General features: G+C 44.3%; 1 protein-coding gene across 1 annotated transcript in view; it reads right to left on the bottom strand.

Moving 5' to 3' along the window:
- TENM4 (teneurin transmembrane protein 4) overlaps positions 1-18,034 on the bottom strand; it is a 416,745-nt gene that overhangs the window by 152,340 nt on the left and 246,371 nt on the right. Inside the window, exon 10 of the mRNA XM_030828936.1 lies at positions 977-1,078. Within this exon, the coding sequence (XP_030684796.1) occupies positions 977-1,078 (102 nt within the window). The remainder of the gene's footprint in view (positions 1-976; positions 1,079-18,034) is intronic.

Genomic DNA, 18,034 nt, shown 5'->3' with positions numbered 1-18,034 from the left:
TCACCCTTATTTGGGAAGCCTTTCCTGAAATTCATCCCTTCTACTCTCAGACTGCTCCTCCCTTCTACTCTGATAGAAGCTCCCTGTATTTAACTGTGTTATAGCGTATTTCACTTATTATCGTACTGCTTTGCAGTTGTCTATTTACTTGTCTGTCTCTGAGACCAGACTCAGAGCTCCCAGGATTGGGTCTTGCCTAGCACAGGGCCAATCCCTAAAAAGGCATGAAGTAAATGGCTACTGAATAAGGCAAAAGGTAAAAAACAAAAGAAGGGGTCAAGGTAGTTTCCCAGGGGAGTGTCAAATTATCAGGACTGCAGATCTCCTTGACACTTTCCTTGTTAATTATTCCAGGACGGAAATGATGGCCAAAAGCATGGGATAGATTGTGGGCAGCCTTTTAGACTATCTCCACAATGTTTATCATGGGCACTGGCAGTGTCTAAATATCAGGCACCATTAGGGTCCTGTGTGGAAAAAAGTGACCTGGCCTCCTCAGTCCCTCCCTTGGGGTCTTGGCTGATTCTGCCTGTGCTGTTAAAAGGGAGCAATGGAACAGTTCTCAGGCTCCCCATTTACAGGTCAGAGAGACATCACACTAGCATGAAGATAAACTTCAAAGATGCATGGCCAGGGATGATCATTCCTATAAGAGGAAATCAACTTTTTAAAAGAAACCCCACTGCCACTCCACCTGCCCCAGCAACAGATACTGACTTCACTGTGGCCACTCCACAGTGAGTTCACCCTCCCTTCCTGACCTCCCCAATCATCCACATATGGATGACAGCAGCTGACAAGGTTATGGCTCTGCCTGAACACCTCCCTCCAAGGGCTTCTGGAGAATGGCCCTTGGAAACCCTTCTCGTGGGCATCAGAAGGTGGGCTGGATTCTGCACTTGCTCTGAGACATAGAAGTGAGCTGCCTGAGGGGTCTGGGAAGCAGAAATCCAGAGCTCCAATGCAGAGTTCTCACCTCTGCCACAGTCGGGGCCCAGGAAACCCAGGAAGCAGTGGCAGGTCCCAGAGATGCAGTCACCATTGCCATAGCAGTTGCTGGGGCAGTTATCCACCGACTCTGGCGAGAGAAAAGAAGAGTTGAAAACAAATTTCCTTACCCAAACAGAGAGCCCAGGAATCAAGCCTTAGGTTAACCAAGACCCACATATTTGAGCTCTTGTGGCCCCGTCACTGAAAGGAATGAATGGAGTTAAAATTCTGTTATTTTTACTCTTATGGAAGCACAGCTCAATTGACATTAGCAGAAGTGTTCTGGAAAACGTCTGCCTGAACCAAATTTTTATAAATCAAATTTGTATCTACAAACACGTTAGAGATTCTTCAGCTAAAAACACTGAGAGAAAACAGCTTAACCTGTTGACAGTGGTTTTCTTTGGGTGGTGTGTTATTGGGTGATTCTTACAGTCTTCTTTATACTTTTTGTATTTTATGCTTTTCTCAGAATGGGCTGATATTCCATTACTTTGTTTTTATATAAAGCTACTAAGCATTTACAAATCTGTCTTTTCCCACCTCTGACTTTTCATATATCCATGTAGGTCCCCACCATCTCTCACTGGAGCCACTACACCAGCCTGAGGCAGGCCTTTCAGCCTTCCCTCTTGCTCCTCACCCTGATGTGTTCACCACCCAGCAGCCCAAGTGATTTCTTTGAAACAAATCTGATCCTATCACTCTCCTTCTTAAAACCCTTCAAGGGCTCCCCATTTGCTAAGATGAAAAAAATCTAAGCTCTTTCCAGAGACAAAGAAGTTTTCTTTTCTGGCTGGGCGTGGTGGCTCAGGCCTTAATCCCAGCACTTTGGGAGGCTGAAGCAGGTGGATTACTTGAGGTCAGAAGTTCGAGACCAGCCTGGCCAACGTGGTGAATCCCCATCTCTACTAACTACAAAAATTAGCCTGGCATGGTGGTGTACACCTGTAATCCCAGCTACTCAGGAGGATGAGGTGGGAGAATCACTTGAACCTGGGAGGTGGAGGGTGCAGTGAGCCGAGATTGCACTATTACACTCCAGACTGGGCAACAGAGTGAGACTGTGTCTCAAAAAAAAAAAAAAAAAAAAGTTTTCTTTCCTATTCTCTCTGCACTACTTGCATCCCCAGACACGCTCTCTGTCATGCCCTCCTTTTGCAGAGATGTTCCTTTCTCTAACTCTTCCTAATACATTTGTTATATGCTCTGTGTGACAGGTCAAGAAAATATAGAATCAATTTCAGAAAGATTTTAATCAAAAGTCAGGCACTGTTTTGTAGCTCCTGTTGGTAAACCTATTATCTAGAATGTGTGTTTATTTGGAACAGCTCGTTTCTCAATAATGCTAGATGTGAAATGAAGCACAGAAGCAACTATATGCCAATGCCTTCTTCGTGCCATGTATTTCCGCAAAATTTATCTCATTTCACGGTCACCAAATCTGACAAGTACATATTGTTATTCCTATTTTACAAAAAAACAAAACAAAAAAAACCCAACAGGTGGCTGAGAGAAATGAAGTGACCTGTGGAAGGCCACAGATACTAAATCAAAGAGGCAAGACTGTGAAAACTGGAACCCGAGCCTTCGGGCTCCATGCCTGGCCTTGCTGCATGACACTATGCTATCTGGATCTTGAAGGAACTTATTCCACAGCAGAATCCAGGGAAATGAACAAGGCAGATCTATGGGTATAGGATCCCCCAACTTCCCACTTTTTTTGTGTCCTGATCGAGAAATACAGGCCTTGACCGCTCTGTGACTGACACAGCCATTAGCAACTCTTCTGCGGGCTGGAGTCCACGCTGAAGCCTTGAACCTTCTCAGGTACTGAAAAAGGTGTTTAGATTGTTTCCCCAAACAGTAAAGAAACTAGCCCTGGCCTTGAGCCAAACTCCTTAAATCCCCATATAAACTCCATACCCTGGACACCTTGCTACGGAGATAGCTAGGTAGAAAATCCCCTTCTCTTGCTGTCTGCACAAGAATTGCCACAGCACTCTGTAAGTTCCCCTAATAAACGCTTTGGACTGATCAACCTGGCTTTTAGTGCTTCTTTCTTTGCAATCCCAACCAGCCCTATCTTGGGATAGTTTGGGGCACCCCCTCATGGGAACTTCCCTGCCTCTGTTTTTGAGGCGACTCTAGCTATGGGTTCACTGGATGAAACAGTGGGACAGAGAAGCCTATCCTGAAGGCAGCAAAGGATCTATTTGTAGGATAGAGAATTCTATAACTTTCAGAGCTTGGAGGGATCCTAGAGACATCCAGCCCAATGATCTCATTTGATAGAGAAGGAAACTGAGACCCAGAGGAAGGGCAGTGACTTGCCCGAGGTCTCAGAGGGAACCAGTAGAGTCAGATTTGAAAGTAAAGGAAAAGGTTAGTTAGGCAGGCAGTCTGTTGTCTTAGCTCACAACTATAAGTCGTGAAGCCAAGATCTAGGCCTCTGTTAAATGAAATGTTACTATATTAGATAGAAGCCTTGCCTATAGGAAACTTGCAGCTTAACTGGGAGAACAAAATAATAAGTCAACTGTTGCATGAGGCATAGAAAAAGCTCTGCCTGGAGGTAAGAAAACCTAGTTTTGGGATCTACTCTTTTAGTACCACGATCTGTGACCTAAAGCAACTTCCTTCCCCTCTCTGGGCCTCACCTTCCTGATATGTGAAATGAAGGCAATGGTGGAGATGAATTCCTGTGACTGCTTCCTGTTCTGAAATTCTATGAGTCTATAATTAATTAAGAGATCAAGGGTGGAGAAAAGGCATCTAGACACGGGCAACAAAACTTAAATGCAGCATAGCACTTAAGGGTAGTACTGTGGCAGCTGGAATGGGGCGAAATTAGCAGAGGGAAGGCTTCTCAGGGGACGTGGGCTTGAAAAATGGCTTGGTGATATATAGGTGGAGGCGGCAGCATTTATAGCATGATGTATTTTCAACAAATGTCCTTTCTCAAGGTCTTCCAGTATCAACTTAAGAACTATTTTTAAAGTTTGGAAAAATGGTCCAAATGTGTGGCTCCTTTAGTGAGTGGGCAATTCCACTCACTCAGTGTCGTCTCTGCTAACACAAGCAGTGTTTTATAGTAACACAGGGTTAAGAACAAGAAGGTCTCTTCCAACACGTGGCCTCATTTCAGGGCAAAATGGTCTGGGTCCCGACAGAGCAAGGCTTAGGCTGGGGACCTGAAGATCTCTACTCTCCACTGGCTTTACTTGGAAGAATCCATGTTCCCAAGACCTTTAAGTCAGTAGTGGATTCCTAAACACTGTTTTTAGAAAGAACCATTTAGGAAGTTTCATTTTGAATATTCTTTTAAAAAATTAAAATTTTGAGCAAAGTCCAAGGCAAGATAATTTCCACTTTAAGCTACTGGGCTAATTATACAATCGGAGAGACAGTCCTGCCTGCAGGGCTGCGGAAGGAGTGCAGAACAGAAAAGCAGACGGCCTGGCTTCCAGGTGTTGTCCTGCTACTGAGTGGTTGTGAACCCTTGGCCATGCCACATGATCTTTCTGTACCTGTTTTCTCATTATTGCACTTGCTCCTCCCATAAGTTCTTGCTTGGCAACTTCTATTCCTTCTTTCAAATCCAGTTCAAATGCCACCTCCTTGGAAAGGCCTGGACATCTTAAACAGGCTAAGTGACTTCCAGAACTCTTTTTCCCTCACCCTTATTAAAATACCGTATAGGTTTCATTGTTGACTGTGAACTCCTTGAGGATAGAAATTGAGTTTATTCATTTATGTATTTGCCCTGGTATTCAATCCAGAGGAGGGTCTCAATAAATATTTGTTTCTACTCCTGAAAGAATTCCACTAGATGAGCTCAGAAATCCCTCCCAGATCTAAATTTCTATGGTTCAATCTTTCTCAAACCCAATGGTATAAAGTATATCTCCTAATAAAATTACTATAAATACAAGTTGCATTTTTAACAGGATCAACTGCAGATAAGTGTTATATACTTTGTTAGATTCTGATTTCCGGAGTCTGCAAGATACAACCTGTTTATCATCTGCCAAAAAGCCTTCGTAGTGAGAAAGGGACGAAAGCATATTTTCTGCGACTGAGTGTAGTGTTGGTTGCTAAACCTGACAGCACAGAAGCCTGTTTGCTACAAAACTTGCCCCAGGCTACTGGTGTTAGAGAAGGCAGAAGTTTTAGGAGACATGAAATAATTTTAAGATAGTAACAAGGAAATGGAAAGGAGATATGTAATGTTTTCTTTTGATAAAGTGTTTATATATATATTTTTCTTCCACTTGGAGGTATTTCAACAACTTGAGGTTCAGTTAGGATCCCACAAATAATGAGTCTCCACTGACCAGGTATCTCTGTGCTACATTCTAGGGCAGAAATGACATTCTTTGGCTTGGGAAAAGTGTGAACTTTAATGCATAAGTACTGTGGATGTTCCCAATTAGTGTTTGGTGAGTTTCTTCCACCACAGTCTCTCCTGCTTTGCTCATGTTCACACTGCAGCTGCCTTCATTTAGCAGAAGGTGTGCCTTTAGATCTGCTTGGATCCAAATTAAAAATTCAGCAGCTTATGAATAACTGATTTTCATAATTGCGTATACGGCATGTTGGAAAATGGGGCCTTTCCCCCAGCTTGTTTTTCTATCACAGCAGTGGGTCCTGGTTAAAAAAAATACATGATTTTCAGGAACTTGTTTTTCCTTTCATCTGTATTGGAATGCAGAGTTTAAGTGTTTCCTTAGCTCATTCTCTGGACATATGTTGTGAGTGGGAGTGTTCTCTGGATATTGAACAAAATGTTGCTTGAAATACAAAGGGGCAACTGCAGAAGGAAGAAAAGACAACAGTGCTTCTTCCCAGTGGAGACATGGAAGTGAGGAACCCACAGAGGCCTCAGGGAACCCACTGCGGTGCCCGTTTTGACTGTTCACTACTCCTGATTTGTTTTCAGAAACAAATCATTAGCCCTGCTATGTCAAGGTGAAAGACGATCACAGCTGATAACTAAGTTCTCCTGAGTCCAGGGATGATGTTGAGGAAAGTCTGCCCTTATTTGCATCCTTCTGGTTTTCCTTTCTAAAATCCTGAAGCCTCATTTCGTAGGAAACAAGGAGAGACCACAGAAGAAAATCCTATTAGGAGGACTACCTGGACAGCCCAATTGCCTCCTTAACTGTCTCACAGGGGCAGTAATACCAGAAAAGGAAAGGCAGCTTTTCTCCTCTGTCAGCTCACCATGGCATGGGCATACCTGCCTCTTGCCTTGCTCTGAGTAGGCAAACCTCTGTGGATGTCCGAGCTTGATGCTGGACTCCAGCATCAAAGACAGAAGGAACCAGCTTTGTGAATGAAGTCAAGGCCCACTTGACATTCTCATTCTCTCCTGTCTGCTCACCCCACACTTACCCTCCCTCTCAGAAGCTCCTGTATGTCTTGTTCCCTTGTGGTATGTCCAGGCTAATAGAAGCCTGCATTTACTACTAATATCTCCTTCTGTTTTTGTTGTCTCCTTAAATTATAAAAGTGGTTGTCAGGAACTCTTTGGGAACACCTGGTTGAAGTACCAAGGTTTACCCATTGCCAGAGATCTACCTTCTGACTCCTCCTGGCTTCCCCGGAGGAGGATGGATGATAATGCTACAGGCAAGAAGGAGCTTGAACCCCAGGACAGCCACCTGGATATATCACTTTGACTGCAGCTGGTGATATTTATACTTCAGGTTACATCTATTACATCCCCTTTGCTCCTGAAATAGAAGGATTGGATTTATTATTAGCAACCAAAAAGAAGAAATGGAAACTAGATAGCATAGCTGGGATTTAATTCTACGACTACTCAAGGTTGAAGGAAGAGTCCAACAGAGACCCTCTCATTCCCTCAAATGGAACTACGAAAAGCAAATCATATATTCTAACTTAATCTTCATAAGAATTATGAGACATAGGTACTTATGTCACCATTTTACAGTCTTAGATAGAGAATGGGAGATGAAGTCACCTTTTCAAGGTCACACAGCTGATAGGGGAAAATCTGGTAGGTGAACCTGTCCTATATGCAGCCAAAGTTGGCAGCATTTGGCCTGGACCAGGGTATGGGCTCTGGAACCCTTACTAGCTAGATGCCTTTGGACAAGCCATCTCTATACATTACTTTCCTCATTTGTGAAATGGGGTCAACAGTAACACACACCTCAGAGAGTTATTTTGAAGACCAAATAGGGTGATGCTGTGCATGTAAAGAGGTTGGCCCAGGACCTAGCAGAGCTGGTATTTTGGTTTTAAGGAAGGGTCACACATGCCTTCCATTTATGAATTAAAACAACACTCTGACTTGGTCTAATGAATCCAAACAAGGAAATGTGGGTTTCTGGGGGGTAAACACACACACATACACACACAAGACACATGGAAACTCCCCATGGTAAAAACTGGAAAACAAACAAGCAATGCTTCTGAATGTGAAGAAGCCAGGGTGTTTGAGTAAATTTTCTCCTGGGGGAAAGCGCTGTGAAAGCAAATTAAACTTGTCTCCCGGAAGTGCAAACACAGGCAGGCTCATGCCAACATCTGAAAGAAGTTTTCTCCCATTGCACTCTAGATTGGCACTGGGCAGGTACCAGGTGCTGGAAAGCTGTTCCATGGCCTGTGAGGTGTCGGTCCCTATGGATGCCCCAGCCTTCTTTGCAGATGATGAAATTCAAAGGCCTTCAGTCTGCAACAGTCTAGGTCAATGCAATGACAAAAATTTGACAAAGCCCCTGACAGACTGGGCTTGAAGCCAGTTCTGTGCCGACATTTGAATTAGAAGATCTGTTTTCAGTCATATCCAGAAGTCCACCAACCACTATTAAGACCAGCTCTAAGGAAGGGTCTAGGAGAAAGATTGTTTCCTTATTATACTCAGTCTTGGTTGTTTGTTAATTATTTCTTTGGGGACAAACCAAATTTTACCAATAAGACTGTGAACTCCTTCAAGACAGGCATTATGTCTGCTTCTCCAAAGAGTCTTGTGATTGCTAAACACAAACCAAGAACTCAATAATATTTATTGTATTGATAAACTAAGCAGGAATACAAGGAGAAAATGGAGGAAAGAGGTCAGAGAAGTGGGGATGCCACAATAATCAGGTTCCAGAGGCAATTGGTGGACAAGAAACATAGTGTTTCCTTTGCCTCTATTTTTTTATTACAATGCCTAGAATAAACAGTGATAGGAAGCTCAATTCCACATTGTACTCTCAGACCATATTTGGAGTTCAGCAGTTCACATCTGGGAGCCACGTTTAAGACACTGATGAGATAAGCTAGAACATGTTCACTGAAGAACAACCAGAAAGATTAAAGAACTTGAAACTACATTTCAAATAAAGAATTCTTGAAGGAATTGAAAACTTAGCTTACTAAGGGGGTTATGACATCTGTTTAAAAATATCTGAAAGGTAATCAGATGAAATAAGGACTTTGTTTTGTGGCCCTAATAGGTTGACCTGGGTCCAGTGAATAAGGACTATAGTCCTTGGGAAATAGACTTGGTTCAAAAGAAGAATGAACTTACTTACTTTTTAAGAGTCAGAGCTGAATACTACTTACTACATTGGGTTATGTTCTGTTTACGTGTATGTATCTGCCCAAATATTGTAAACTTCTTGAAGGCAGGAAATGTGTTATTCATCTCTGGATCTCTGGCAAATAATATCATCCTTGACTCAAAGCAGGTAATGAATGTTTGTTAGCTGAATGACTAAAATGAGTGACCTAGGTGATCTACAAAGTCATATATTTTCAGTCGCTGGATGTATTCAAGGAGAGAGCAAATTAATGACTAGTGGGGATACTGCAGGGGGTATTAAAGATGAAGTGTATGGCATCTTCCAAGTCTGAAATCTTATGACTCTGTGAGTCATGGTGTAAAGGAACTTGCTTGGACTGTCTCAAGAAACTTGGGTTCTAGTCCTACTCCTGCCATCCACTTGTTAAGTGACACTGATCAAATTCCTTCCTCCTCAGGACCTTTCTTTTCATCTACAAAATTTATCAAATTAATTCAGTAAATATTTACTGAGAATCCACTCTGGCTCAGGAAGTGTTCCAGTGAAGTGGATGGCTTAAGTGATTGGTCAGGTCTAACCTCCTGTGATCTGATGAATTAACCCGAATTGTCAGGACTTAGAAAATGATACATATAGATGAAAAAGCTGAGAAAAGAATCATCATGTTCCATGACAATACATGGATGCAGGAAAGTGAACAACACACACTGGGGCCTGTTGTGGGGTGAGTGGAGGGAGAGTACCAGGATAAACAGTTAAGGCATGTGGGGCTTAATATCTAGATGACAGGTTGATAGGCGCAGCAAACCACCATGGCACACGTTTACCTATGTAACAAACCTGCATATACTGCACATGTACCCTGGAACTTAAGATAAAATAATATTTTTTTTAAAAGAAAAACAATAGACAAGAAATAGGAACTAAGGGCTGATTTACATTTTGTTACTTCAACCAATACAAACTGTAAGTTAAAATTAAGAAAAAGAAGTCTTCATGTTCCTGGCTGGGCAGAGGGTAGAAGGGGAGACGTTTGCTCATTTCAGGAGCTACCTTAACTATTCAATTCTCCCTGCCGTTCCTGAGATAACAGTGTCGCATTATCATCCATTCCTTGACGGGAGCCTCAAGCGGACCCGAGGTTAGCCTCCTTCATGGCTGTTGGCAGCAGCGCTCTCAGATGCCAGTGCGCCACTGTGGGCTCTGGTTCTGCCACGTCTCCCAGCAGTGCCCCGTGAGCAGGTGCCAGAGAGACCACTGAGACACACACCAAGTACTGGGGAGACAGCCAAGTGCCGCACTCTTCAAGAGCACGAGGCCATGCTGAGGAGAGGCGAGCGCTCCCGGGAAATGCCTCGTCTTCCCTCCACCCTTAACCCACAGCTGCTCCAGTGCGATGCCCCGGCCTCGGCGCCTGCCCAGCGGTGGCCCAGGTGGAAGAGACAACACCCCGCCCCGTTCCCACTGCCCACAGCTGATTGGACCCGGATAAGCACCTGACCCAAGCCAAGCTCAGGCACAGGCTGAATGGTGCTCTGTGACATAGCCCGCTGGGCAGAGGTTCCAGGCCACTCAGAGCCCGCTCTCTAGTATTTGAACTAAAATGTACCCAGGGAACTTAGCATTCAGGAGCGGGAGCCAACGGGTGTGATAGGAAGAGACGGGCTGGTGAGGTCCTTATGGCCAAGGAGGAACCAATGTGAAGAGGAAGCAGTTCTGAGCGAGGAGAGAAAGCTCATGAATGCAGCTGAAGCCTGGAAAGGGGCGGGAACACTGCAGCAAGACCAGCAGCGAAGCCCATGGAGGAAGAGAACGAATGAATGAAAGTCCCCTGAGCTGCCCGGATTCCTAGAAGCTTCTCGGTGCCTATTTTCGTCCCCAGCAATAGGAATCTTTTAGAAACGACTTCACTGCCACATCAGCTTTTCCTTGAGATTGCTTGAGTGTGTTTTGCCCCTTGCAACGGAAAAAACTAATTTACCTTGGCACCTCATCAGGATCTACCTCATAGCTTGGAGGCTTTGATGATAGCTGATAAGTGCAGAACTTTTTGTTTTTCAAGTATTTCCACATACAGTTTTATTTCATTCTTACAACAGTTCTGTATGTAGGAAGGGAAGGTGTTCTTTCCCATTTCGTAGATGAGAACATGAAGGCACAGATACTTGCCTAAGTTGATGCACCTAATAAGTGACAGGGCCACTATTAAAATCTGGATTTCTACTCCTACCTAACCGAGGGATTCTTCTACCATACCACAACTGCCAATCCGGTTAAAAAATAAAAACATGCTGTATTAGTCTGTTCTCATGTTGCTATAAAGAAATACTGGAGACTGGGTAATTTATAAGAAAAGAGGCTTAAACGGCTCACGGTTCTGCAGGCTGTACAGGATGCATAACACCGGTATCTGCTTCTGGGGAGACCATTGGAAGCTTAGAGCCATGGTGGAACGCGAAGTGGGAGCCTGCATATCACATGAGCAAGAGCACAAAAGCGAGGGGGCGGTAGGTGCTACACCCTTTAAAATGACCAGATCTCGGGGGAACTCACTATCATGAGGACAGTAGCAAGGGGGATAGCACACCCTCCCTTTTCAGAAATCTGCTGCCATGATCTAATCACCTCCTACCCTGGGGATTGCATTTCTTTTTTTTTTTTGGAGGCGGAGTCTTGCTGTGTTGCCCAGGCTGGAGTGCAGTGGCGCGATCTCGGCTCACTGCAACCTCCCCCTCCCGGGTTCAAGCAATTCTCCTGCCTCAGCCTCCCAAGTAGCTGGGACTACAGGCGCATGCCACCACGTCCGACTAATTTTTTGTATTTTTAGTAGAGACGGGGTTTCACCATGTTGCCCAGGCTGGTCTCAAACTCCTGAGCTCAGGCAATCCACCCACCTCGGCCTCCCAAAGTGTTAGGATTACAGGCATTAGCCACCGGGGGATTACATTTCAATACGAAATTTGGATGGGGACACACATCTAAAGTATATCACATGCTGATCCCATTCCTTTTGCCTGTAGATTAGTCAATTATAGAGTCAGGACTACTGCAGGGGATGCTGCCAGGGCCAGTACATTCCAACTGGTATCTATTTTGGCTTTGTTAACTGACACTCTGGTTTTCAAACATGCCTACCAGTATTCAAAAATCAAAATGTTGCTCCAGCCACTCGCAAATGTATCATACTTGGACAAAAATACTGATTTGTTGATCAAGTCTCTATTGACTCCACTGTGTTAATGCTGTCAGGAGGGAGGATCCAAAGCATAGTCCTTATTCTCGAGAAGCACTGGGAAGGCTTTAGCCTTTAGAGTCACTACACTGATCTAGGTCTGAATTCCAACCGTGTGACTTCTGAGGGTGTGATTTGGAGAAGTCACTGTATCTGAGTCTCAGTTTACTCATTAGTGAAATGAGAAAACCATTTACCTTACACAGTTGTGAAAAATAAAACCACCATATATATGCACCTGGTACATAAAAGGTACTCAGGAAATATTAGTTTACTCCTGTATAAGCTCTGTGATTTTCAAACCTTATCCTTGTCAGCCATCTGAAAGCTTGTTAAAACATGGACTGCTGGGCCCTACCCACCAGAGTTTCCAATTTAATTGGTCTGGGGTAGGGTCTCTGGTGATGATGATATCCTTGGGCTGGGTACTAATTTGAGAACCGCTGGTCTGGAAGAAAGACAGACTTTACACACAAGTCTGTAAAAAACAAGCCAGAGGGGGCAGAAAGATCTAAACTACCCAAGAATGTAAAAGAGCTTGTGGACCAGTTCCAAAGAGGAGGGCTTGGTCCTCCAGGAGGTAGTATTTGAATAGCTCTTAAAGAATAGGCAGCCTTTTGAAATGCAAAGAAGTTCTGGGCAAGATGGAGGTCAAGTAAGAGTAAGAGCCAGATCCAGAATAATCATTTTTGCTGCTCCCACACAGTGACCTGCTGATCATAATGCCAACTTCATGTCAAGTCTGTCTCTGGGACAAATTACTTAAGAAATCAGTGTAAAACACTAAACTCAGCTGCTGGCTAGAGAGTTCCATCTAATGAGCATCACTTTGTGTTGAATTATTCTGTGATGACAGACAATGCAGGAAAAGAAACAGGTTCTGAGGAAGTGGGGTGTGGGGAGCTGCTAATTAGTCTCCAATCATTTATCCAGGCTTGTCACCAAGCTCTCTACTACTTACAAACCAAATAGAAAACCAAATCCCCTCTCCCTATTTTTTTTTTTTTTTTTTGAGACGCAGTTTTGCTCTTGTTGCCCAGGCTGGAGTGCAATGACACAATTTTGCCTCACCGCAACCTCCGCCTCCAGGGTTCAAGAGATTCTCCTGCCTCAGCCTCCCAAGTAGCTGGGATTACAGGCATGTGCCACCATGCCTGGCTAATTTTTTGTATTTAATAGAGACAGTGTTTCACCATGTTGGTCAGGCTGGTCTTGAACTCCTGACCTTAGGTGATCCACCCTCCTTGGCCTCCCAAAGTGCTGGGATTACAGGCATGAGCCACCATGCCCGGCCGGTCTCCTCCCTTTTAAGTCAGCACAGTCAGATATGAAAATGCACAAAACTATATAAAGATAACCTAGATACTTACAGGTAAAAACCTCTATGTTGGTTTGGACTTTACTTGGAAAATGGAAATATCCAGGCCATGTTACTAATGGCCTGGACTGCTGCATCAGCATTCTAAGTGGACTTCTGTCTCCAGGCCTGCCCTTTTGTGATATGTACTCCACATGATAAGGGGCAGTAGCCTTCCATAGGGTTACTGTCCTTTATCATCTGGAGTAGATATTACAAACAGGAGCCCTATGGACACTTCTGTTTATGTAGTGTTTTCAAAAATTTGAATTAGTTGCCAGAACTTTTTAAAAACGAGATCAAAGAAAAATCTTCATGTTGGCTTTAATATATCTATTTTGATACTTAGCACTTGTTAAATATAAAAAAACAAGTTTTAAAATTGGAAGATCCAACATGGGAATAATCTCTTCTCATTTAGGGCAGGCCCAGACCCTGTGATCAGCCACAGGCCATCTCTGTAGCTTCCTGCACTAATGTCACCTGCCTGGTTTCTAGGCATCCGAATATACCACCCAGGTCTGGAGCAGTGTTTTCTAAAAGTCACTTATCTGGGTACTACTTTTATGCTGTTGCCATATTCACATACCATCTGTCCTATTACTCACTTAGCATTTTTCGATTCATTTATTTTCTTAACTTTATTTAACATAGAAATTCAATATCCCTATAAAATAATGATTTGCTATATCTAACTATATTTTTCCAGTTTACTGAAATACATAATTTTTGAAATAGAATCTATGTATAATCTAAAATAATCTTGAGAACTATACTTTACAAAACATGGGAGAGGAGAAAGCCCAAATTTCTGAACCAGGAGTTTAAGGATCCAATTGCCCTTTTCAAGTAAGGTCTTTCTCATGCCCTCTTTGGGCTGCTGCCAAATTACTCCCCACCCCCCACCTGAATCCACACTCCCTTTTCAGCCTCCCTGAGCCCACTGCTCATAACTTTACCTGAAGATCCCCCTTTCCCCCTTATCCACTTGCCCAAGTCCTATCCATCCTTCAAAGCCTATTTATTTATTTATTTGATGGAGTTTCACTCTTGTTGGCCAGGCTGGAGTGCAATTGTGCAATCTTGGCTCACTGCAACCACTGCCTCCTGGGTTCAAGTGATTCTCCTGCCTCAGCCTCCTGAGCAGCTGGGAATACAGGCATGTGCCACCATGCCTGGTTAATTTTGTATTTTTAGTAGAGATGGGGTTTTTCCATGTTGGTCAGGCTGGTCTTGAACTCCCAACCTCAGGTGATCTGCCTGCCTCAGCCTCCCAAAGTGCTGGGATTACAGGCATGAGCCACTGAGCCCGGCCAAGGCCCAGTTTAAATATCACCTCTTTCGTGAAGGTCCCCCTGGCTCTTCCTAGCAAGATAGAGCTCTCATTTGAATCCTGATGGCAGTTTACTTCTATCTTTCATTTATTACCTACTGCTGTCTACTTTGCAATCTAGTTATGTATGAGTATGGCTGTTTTCACCTAGTAGACTGCAAATTCATTGAGAGGAAGGATCCATTTCCAATTCTCCCTCTTATCTGTGCTGCCACAGTGACTGGCACAGTGTTCTGTCTGGAGTAGCTGGGCAGTCAACACTTGTTAAATATCAAATGACAAAGTGCAATTTGTGGTTGGTTTTATGTCCTTTGGTGTGTTCAGCCTCAAATCTTAAGGCTGGGCTCTTTCTGTGGAGCCTGCACTGCTTACTTCTTTGCTGATTTCTGTTTTTTCAAATTCCCTTTTTATAAATTGTTTCCAGACCTGCAGCTTCACTGTGATCTGTCTTCCTCTGGGCCTTTTACATTTAGCTAGACATGGTACTGGCCTCTCTTCTCCCAAAACAGCACTAACCATGTATTTGGGGAGCATGTAGTAATATCACTTTGCAGGACCCAATTCTTTTCTCTAGCAAGAGCTGCCAAGATGGCATCTGTGAATTATGTACTTAAATTATTTCTATCAGGATACAACACAGTAAGTTGATTAGCAAGATGGATAAATTCTCAGGCTCTGGTGGATTTTTCTTTACAATAATTATAATGCGTGTTGGTCAGCAGCACAATGATTTGAACAGTATTTCTTTCTTATTTATCTACTAGGTAACACTCAACATAATAACTTGGGTCTATATCTTTGAGCCAGAGGCCAAGTTGGACTTTTTCTTGACACCAAATCCTATTAGAGATCATGGTAATGTAATTATATGTTCAAGTTAAATATTTTATAGCTGCTCTAGCCACCTAGGCAGATCACTTCTCAGCCTCTAGGCAGAAACTGCCCAGTGGCAAAAGCGGTAGCTACACATCTTGCAAGAAATTGAGAAATAGTTTCTGTTGTGAAAACTTTATAGAACCTTCTGGCCATTTCTGACTCTGGCAGCAGCAGGACTTTAAGCCACCATTGGATGAAGTTATAATACAAATGTTAGCCCCAGCCTGGGCCTTGCCTAAAGGGGAAGTCTCCCCAGTTCCCTGACCAATGTGACCAATGAGAGGGTGGCCTGTGGGGCCATCTGCTCTCCACCCAGTGGGAGGTTTGGAAGTGGTTTGGCGCTCCTACACTCAGCTGTATGTATGCCTACATGAAGACAGCCTGAGGGCCCCCTCAAGCACTAGACTGCAGCCCTTCTGTCTGGCCAGCCTTCCTCCTGGGTCCCTGGTTCTTTCTACTTGTCCACTGGGCTGGTGTGTGAGTGTGACCCAGGTGTGGCCAGCAGGGCCCCATCTCCCCATGTGTAGTCTCTGACTGCCCCTCAGTTCAGGAGTGGATCTTGTCTCTGGCATGTTTTGACTTGACAAGGCTGAACTCCCTGGTCCATGGCAGAGCATGGACTATGCCATCAGACAGACCTGGGTGGGATTTCCAGCTCTGACTCTCACTAGTTGTGTAACCTTGGGCAAACCATTTAGTGTCTCTGAGCTCTGGTTTCCTCACTTACCTGTTTCACGTTGGGGTTGGAGGGCTCAATGAGATAATGCATGGGAGGCATTTAACGGGGCCTGCAGTAAATGTCTCATTAATAGTAGGTAAAATGAAACCTAGTCAGAACAAACCAAACAAAGCAAAACCATTGGGACATGCCAAGTCAGAGGCTGCATGGTATAATGGAGAAAGCACCAGCTTGCAGGCTTCAGAATGAGACTCTGGGGGTTCTAATTCTACTCTGCTATCTCCTTTGTGACTTTGAACAAGTTACTTCATCTCTCTGTGTCTCAGTTTCCTTGTCTGGAAAATGGGAGTGATAAGAAAGCCCCTGACCACAGCAGGGATTATAGTGTTAGCAAGGGAAAGACTGGAAATAGGGGCTTGCGGACCCTTCTGTGTGGGTTAGTTTCTGGTGGCTGTCCCCTAGCTGGCCTTAACTCACTCCTTCTCCTTCACCAGGGGTCCTAGCATGCTGTGCATGCAGGTGCGTGTACTTCGTGACAACAGGATAAGAGGGAGTCTGGATCTTGTCCTGGAACAACAGCAACTAATGCTCCAACACCATCTCCACACAGTACTGGCTTATATCATTAAGACACAGTGAGTCCATGTGAGATTATGTTTCTTCCGCCTACACCACAACACACAGGGATGTACCCACATGGATGTATTGGGGCTGCTGAATTCTCTCTTCCTTTTGGCTCATACCTCCAAGGTAGGGACAAACATTTTATAGACATTACTCCCTCTTTCTATGAAAGATGAGTTTTAAAGATCTAGCCTATTCCTAGAACCCCTCGGGGCATTTCCCATAAATTCCCATCATACTGGCCAATGTCTGGCTTCTTTTCTCCATTACTGCTCACCCTGGACACCTCGGTGGTGCCCATGACCAGGGAGGTTGTTCTGATGACCAGGCCTGATCCATCAGTGCAGCCAGGGGCTGGGCCCAGCAGCCCAAGGTACAGGGTGCCAAAGGAGAGGCCTCCGAGACCCACTCACTGTTGGCTGTTAAACTGAGGGAGAAGTGGGGCTGAGGCTAGGCTTGCTGGTCTCGAGGCTTCTAAGGGATGTAACAGAAAGCAGGAAGAACAGATCAGCACCCTCCCAGGGAGCAGACTCCTCCCTGCTGAGCCCTCCATGCCTGCTGGTGCACCAGTGTTTAGGAGGACGCAGGTGCACATCCCCTCCAGAGCAGTTGGCCCGAGGTGGCTGCTGCTCGGGTCATCTGATGGTTTTCCAGGCTCTGACCTTCCGAAGGCTTGGGGAGAGCAGCTTTAATTAATGATGGCTGAGTGTAACCTCTCTTTCCTCTCAGACCCTGGGGAAATCCCAACCTTCACACTCAGCCGCCAGGACAGTAAATTAAGAGAGAGCCTCTGGGCAGGGATACTTTCAAAAACATCCACTGAAAGTCAGAGAAGGACTAGAATATTTGACCTCTCATTCATCCCATCTAAACTTCTCTGATTTTTAGTGCAGATCCAAGTTTTTAATAATAAAGTGATGAATTTAGACATGAAATAAGGTAATAATAGTAGCCATCACCACCACCTCTTATTGAGCCCTATGTGCTAGGCACTGTGATAAACCCATTAAACTCATACATTATTTCATTACTCTTACCCCAGCATTAAAAGTTAGGTATGGCTATCCTTATTTTTCAGATGAGAAAATGGAGGCCTAGAGAAGTGAAATGACTTGCAGATCCCAAAACTCTTAGGCTTCCCAAACAACTAGTTACCGAAACCCTACTACGTGCCATGTGCAGGCAATTAAGGGATTAATTGCTTTCTTCTCTGGTTCCCCCACAACACTGCCCAAGTTTCATGACAGCTCAGGAAAATTGCACTGGCGTTAGTCATCTCCATGTCTGCCTGCTCTACTGTAACATAAGCTTGGAGGACCAAGGTGGGACCTAACTCCCTCTATGGCCCGAGCTCCCAGCTCCCAGCTCCTGGCCCGGTGAAGAGCAAATGCTTGGTCAGTTG

Source organism: Nomascus leucogenys, chromosome 15 (assembly GCF_006542625.1).
Source record: "Nomascus leucogenys isolate Asia chromosome 15, Asia_NLE_v1, whole genome shotgun sequence".
Classification (NCBI taxonomy): domain Eukaryota; kingdom Metazoa; phylum Chordata; class Mammalia; order Primates; family Hylobatidae; genus Nomascus; species Nomascus leucogenys.
The sequence above is the reverse complement of the archived record's forward strand: the minus strand, read 5'-3'. Positions and strand labels throughout refer to the sequence as shown.